Source organism: Anas acuta, chromosome Z (genome assembly GCF_963932015.1).
Source record: "Anas acuta chromosome Z, bAnaAcu1.1, whole genome shotgun sequence".
NCBI classification, from domain to species: domain Eukaryota; kingdom Metazoa; phylum Chordata; class Aves; order Anseriformes; family Anatidae; genus Anas; species Anas acuta.
In genome coordinates, this window is record NC_089017.1 from 66,791,067 (window position 1) to 66,797,491 (window position 6,425).

General features: G+C 35.4%; 1 protein-coding gene across 33 annotated transcripts in view; it reads left to right on the forward strand.

The window, feature by feature from the left end:
• ELAVL2 (ELAV like RNA binding protein 2) overlaps window positions 1-5,790 on the forward strand; it is a 91,435-nt gene extending 85,645 nt beyond the window's left edge. For 25 of the 33 annotated variants that reach the window (XM_068666825.1, XM_068666826.1, XM_068666821.1 and 22 more), the window contains 2 exons: window positions 2,571-2,609; window positions 3,081-5,790. In XM_068666825.1, the coding sequence (XP_068522926.1) occupies window positions 2,571-2,609; window positions 3,081-3,411 (370 nt within the window). In that variant the 3' untranslated portion in view covers window positions 3,412-5,790. The remainder of the gene's footprint in view (window positions 1-2,570; window positions 2,610-3,080) is intronic. The other 8 variants (XM_068666823.1, XM_068666828.1, XM_068666831.1 and 5 more) reach the window with 3 other exon arrangements.
• The last annotated feature ends 635 nt before the right edge of the window (window positions 5,791-6,425 follow it).

A 6,425-nucleotide genomic window follows, 5' to 3' on the forward strand; every position in this document is an offset into this window, starting at 1 on the left:
AAAAGGCTTTCTGCCCTCAAGGAGGGGATACCCAATTTTATTCAGTATTCAGTGAATTTTTGTACTGCTCCTTAGGGAATAAAAGGGTTAGTTGAAACAGCCTGCTATATATTGAACAAAAGTAGGCTTGTCCTTGCTCCATAAGCAGAGCACATGAGCAGAAGTTAGACTTCCAGGATGGACTGTGGTGCGTTGAAATAAGATGGTGAGGGAGCTGTTGTACAACAACAATGTTGTTACAACATCTGACATTCTGGCAAGCCTGGCCTGCTAACTCCATGAGTTCTTCTGAGTGCACTTGTTCCCAGGCACAAAGCTGTGTTCAGTATTACTGATACCAGCTTGGATAGCACCTGTATTTAAATGATACTCTGGGTATACCCATTATGATTTGTAAAACTTAAACAAATGTTTTTTCCTGTGGATAGGACCTGAAGTTCTTTGCAGTTTTGTAATTTCTGTAGAATACCTATGTCCTGCAACATGAGACATAAAAAAGTTTCAATTGTGATTTTTCTTTATTAGAAAGTGCATTTTTATAAATGTCAGTTTAAATTTCACTGGTAAGTTCTCGGTGAGATATTAAGTGTAAAGCGGTACCTGAAAGCCATAAAGAGATGTGATCTTGTTCCACTTAAAAGTATAATGGTAACATAAAGTATCATGTCTGCAGTGAATAGGTGGGTGAGTAAAATCTCTCATTTGGGTCGATGGGGAAGGTAGGAAAGGCTGAGTTGGCTGACTGGTCAAAAGGGTAAACTGGTGTAGCAGACACTTGAATTTTTTTTTTTTGAAAGACCATCAGGCTTCTGTTCATTAGAAGACAGCTTTGCCAAGTTCTACATTTTCGTAACTGTAAGTGGAAGTCTGCCTGTATATTAGGGCTTTGCTTAGGTGTTATTGTTGCAGTATTTCAGCTCAGTTGCTGACAATCCAGCTCAGATTGCTGGGATGCTTTAAGTCTTTAATGTCTTTCACATGCCAAAAAAAAAAAAAATCCCAACTGATGAAATTTCAGATGTTAACAGGATTGATTATTTTCCATGGTTGCCCTGTGTCAGTTAACAGTTGGTAGAGGCCTGAAAACACACAGGTAGCATAAACCTAATAATGAAGAGCAATTGGATCACTCTAATGATTTTTTTTTACTAGCAAAAATCTTGAACTGAACTTTCAAAAGCAATTGTCTATAACTGTTCTGTATCTGTAGGTTATGTAACTTAAAGCATCCTTAAAAATTAATTGCCTAGTGAACACCTCTGTCCTTCTTGAATCTTTTAAGTCATCCAGGTAAATGATGAAAACTCATATGTTGACCCCATTATTATATGAAGTCCTCAGCCTGTTTTACAGCAAAGAATTTGTATTTGGTGTTTTTTCTGGAATTCTTCACCTCCCTCTCACACGCCAGATCGTCAGAATAGAGCTCTGTAATCTAATCCCTCTAAGTCTATTGATAGTAGGCAGACACTTTTTTCATTTCCTCCTTTCTGCTCTTTAAGGTGTTCAGTGGCTTGCTGTCCTGTTAAAATCCTGTTCACTGCAAAGTCAAAATTCTATATAGTTTATGACCTTTACTTAGCTGCAGGCAAGACCAAATCTTTTTTTTTGTGCGCAAGCACTGTTACACTATTAGAGCAGTTAAATTTGGATTCTGTATACTAGTAATGGTTATTAAATCCTATAGCTCATTACTGAAGAAAAATGACAACCAAGTACGAATCTGTAAGGTAGCTGTAAGCTAAAAACTGAATCCTTTAAATCTTTATTCCCTAAGCTCATATTTTGTGAAATCATGAAGATAACCTTTAAGCATGAGACTTCCTCTTCATATGTCCGAGCTTTACTAGGAAGACACCAGAGCTGCTTTAGGGAAGAAATTTTATTGGAGAAGCACTTTCAACTTATTACTGAAGTTGCTTAATAGGATTGTTAGGCATTGCATGTTCTTAGGTATTGGCTAAGTAACTCCAAGAGCATTTAGAGGTGGGACTGCATACTACAGATCAGCAGCCTGGGAGAAAGTGAAGGAAGAAATATATGGAGAAAACTTACAACGTGAAATGTATCAATATTCTAAAAAAAATTCTTTCAAAAAAGAGTAAGAAAATGTAGGGGAAAAAATGGCTCTTACTGCAATACCTGTTTTAATATTTTTTTTACTGCTCGAAAACTCTGTGTTGGTCTGGGTGTTCATGTCAACATATTGTGAAGTCATGTCTCAGTAAAGCCTTCATCTAACAAGTTTATAATTTCAAAGATTTCACTGAAGTGGTCACTGACTACAACTTGATGCTGACAGTATTGTTTGACTTAGTGCACCACTACCACAAGTTTAGCCTTTCTGAACTTAACTACTTGTGGTTGTGGGTACTACACAGGAACATCTGTTTAGTGTTACATTGGCTGTTTCATGTGTAACAAGGTCTTCCAGCTCTTGTAGTTCAGGTACTCAAGCTTTGCATAAGGTTCTCTAGAATACAGTTTAAGGGGCTGGTGGAAACCAAGTGTTCTTAAGATAAAAGGCTAGAAAAGTCTGAAGACTGAACACTTTGCTAAATGTTTTGCAGGCTGGACAATCTGCTCAACATGGCTTATGGTGTAAAGAGGTAAAGAACCATTCAGTTCACAGTAACCAGATTATTAAGAGAAAATATTTTGGCTACCATTACGTTGTCAGTAAGACATTTCCACATGTTGAAACTTCAGCTGAAGTTGCTCATTTCAGTGCATTGTGCATGAAAGACAAACTCAGTAGCAGTTTCATGGAATTCCCATTTCAAATGACTTAATGCTCACTGGCTTTCTAGCATGCTTTTCTTACGTTCTTCTGTTTATTATTTCATTTCAGTCAGATTTAACTCTGTTCCCACAATTGTGCCTTGTACTGCATATAGAATTTCTGCAGCTGAAAAAAAAACACTTTGCAGTACTTTGCAATATTACCTTACTCATCTGGCTGAAATGTCCATGCCCACTGTCAAAAGCCTTCTATCTCTTTCTCTGTTTGAAACTTCTTTGCTGGGATTCTCTGAACAGCTGCTTTATGCTTGTTTCTTTTGTTTTCCACCATTATTCAGTAGGTTTCCTCCCATGACTATTGATGGAATGACCAGTTTGGCTGGAATTAATATCCCTGGACACGCAGGAACTGGATGGTGCATTTTTGTGTACAATTTGGCCCCTGATGCTGATGAGAGTATCCTCTGGCAAATGTTTGGACCCTTTGGAGCAGTAACCAATGTGAAGGTCATTCGTGACTTTAACACAAACAAGTGCAAAGGGTTTGGATTTGTGACTATGACAAACTATGACGAGGCAGCTATGGCAATAGCCAGCCTGAATGGATACCGCCTTGGGGACAGAGTATTGCAGGTCTCCTTTAAAACAAACAAAACGCACAAAGCCTAACAAGTTATTCTCAGTGCATTAATATACGAAATCTATACAACAAAGGCAATTTACAAGAAGCTTTATGCATTAGTAAATGCCTTTGTTGTATGCCAGTGTGGAAATGGGGATAAAATGACTACTTAGCATCCTAAGAATATGTGAGATTTTTTATTGCTAATATTTGAATTAGAACTTCTTAAATACCTTTTGTGTTTGAATATTGACAAGAGGTACAGGGTTTTTACCTGTCACAATGCATTCTATTGCCTTCTTTGAAGAAGGTGGACCTTTTAAAATGTTTCAGCTAAGGGAAGAAGTTTTTTCTTTACATGACTGCCTTTAACCTATGAGTAAATATTGAGGCTTTGTGTTATACTACTTAAGTTTCTTTTTATAATTTCTTGATCTGCCTTGTGTTTAGTTTACATTTTAATGCATTGCTGTTCTGTTGTTCAAGAAAAGTATTTGAAGTTTACACTTTATTTATAAAGTTATAAGCAGTATTTATTTTATAATTATCATTTGGGTTGGGGAAGGGGAACACGTTATAAAAGCTTATTGTAAGAATACTGGAGAACTTTTCGTAAAGCAGTACCTTGCCAAAGAGATAAGAGCCTCTTTGATGTGGGTTTAAAAAAAAAAAGCATCTATTTTTATAAAAAAAAAATAAAAAAAAATTTGGAGAAACTTTTTACTGGTCCTGGAACAAATATTTTGACTTGAATACTTTGAGAAATCTCTTCATAAGACACCTAGTGAGCTTTTAAAACTTACCAGGAAATTTGCAGTTGTTGGGGAAAAATTTAGAAAGATTTATGATGTAGAAATACTTTTGAGACCTTTCTGTTAAGAAGTAGAGTTGATGGGATGCACTGTTGATTTCATTTTTGTAATCATCAGTGGAGTCTTTGATCATCCTGGTTATTAAGTGATAGATGGCTCACATTAATTTGTGATTTTGAAACAAAAGAAAATTTAAAAAAGCTATATAAGAGCAAGCAGGAAACTTAAAAATACTGAGACGGGGGAAAAAAAATCTGTTCTTCCTAAAGAATTCCCTTCAGATAGAGCTCATGGTGTTTAGTGATGTACTTGCTATTGTTTGAAGAATTGTTTTGTCTTAAGAAAAAGACATTGTGCATGGTTTGCACAGCAGAAGTGGCCTGAGTTGGGTATATTTGGAGGTATTTTGAAAGTTATGTTCAAGGCTAACACCTGAGCTTTGTGTAATGTAAATAAGACCTTGAATTATGAACCTTTCAGCTAATTTTGGTTTTAGTTTATTTTTTAACTTACATGCCAAGTGATGGTCAACTTTGAATGTTTTTGTATGAGTTTTTTCTTTGTAAATGGCATTAACATTGTTACTTGAGGTCTGCTTATTCATTTTTGTTGTCCTGAGGACTTGAATTTACAGTGCATCAGATCTGTTGCTATTTTTGTCTGTAGATAGTCTAGCTTCAGCTGTTTATGGTGATGCTACATTTTGGTTTATAAATATGTTTGTGGTAAAAACAAGTATAATCATAGGTTTTGGACAAATTTCCTTACATTTTTCATACAAAACCCATGAATACCTGTATGCTACTGAAATTTAACTTCGTATAATGCTTAAATCACTATTTGGGGACATAGAAAAGTCTTTACCATGTATTGAAGAAATTTAAGAAAAATACAGAATATTTTCTGATTAGCATCTAGCTTATAATTGAATTTTTGGAAAAATGCTGAGGGTTTTCATGCCTTCACCAGGATGCACTGACAACTATATAGTTACGTCCTGCTTTTTGTATAAACTGAGATGCTCATATGCTTCCCCTTAGAAAAAGCAATGTTCTATGCATAAACATAGTTGTACACTATCTTTGCAGTTGCTTTTGGTTCTTATTCCTTTAAATTGTAGTTATAAAATTTTCAGTATAGTACAGTTACATATACTGTGAAGCGCGTGCTAAAGTGAATAAGCGAGTTTTCATGCTGACCCACTCAATGCTATTCAAAAATCAATTGGCTTCCTGAGCACTTCCTCATTCTTAGGTGCATTTAGATTGTTAAAGCTCCTCTGCATTAAAAATTGTATATACTATAGAAAACACAAACTTTCCAGTGTGGGGGAAAACAGCTACATGCTTCTTTCCTTATACTACTGTAGCAAACAACGGCATTGATGAGAAGGCATGTAAATTGGGCTTCACTTTACAGTGTTTATCAGAGCACTTAGTAAAATGTAAGGTTGGTATTTATTTGAAGTTGTATAGTATGACTTAATTCACATCTGTTGGAATAGAAAAATATATTCTGTTGAGTATTTAAGAGGTTGTACATGTTTTATTTTGTGTTTGGATCCTTTGTACTTTTTCATGTTCAGTACATCAATAAACAAAGTTGAAGGGATAACAGTGTCTTGAGCAGGTTTTCTTTACTGTGTTGTCCACTTTAATGAGTAAGCAATCTTGAGGGGAGGAGGGAAAAATTTCTTCAACGCTCATTTTGGCTTAGGACACTAGTTACCAACAAGTAGGCACTGGAGCCAAACGCTAGTTCTGTGGAGTTGGTGTCAAATCTTTTCAGTTTGGTTTTATATGAACCACTCAATACTTAAGCTGGTATAATAAATGAGGATCATTAAACACATTCAGTTAAAATGAATTTGTCTGTTCAGCCACCTGCTCTTCAGCATAGCTAAGTTAATGCCCTGTTGTGTTAAGAAAAAATACGGAGGAGGGAGAATAATTCATTCTTTATCGCAATATCCTCTTGCTGTTTGATTACTATATTTTTGTTTCATTATTTGACACCATTACTAGTGGATATCCAATTAATCTTGTTCTTCCCCCTTCTCAACACTTGAATGCTTAAACTTGCCATAAATTCTTTTGCCCTTTTAAAGTACATATGCTCCAAAATTTGTAGGCTTTCTCAATTGAATGAGAAAGAATTTTTACCATAAAAGGATCGTATGCAATATGGCATACATTTTTAACTGTTTCTTTTCACCCTGCTTTTTACGTTTTTAATGTGAGATTTTTTGA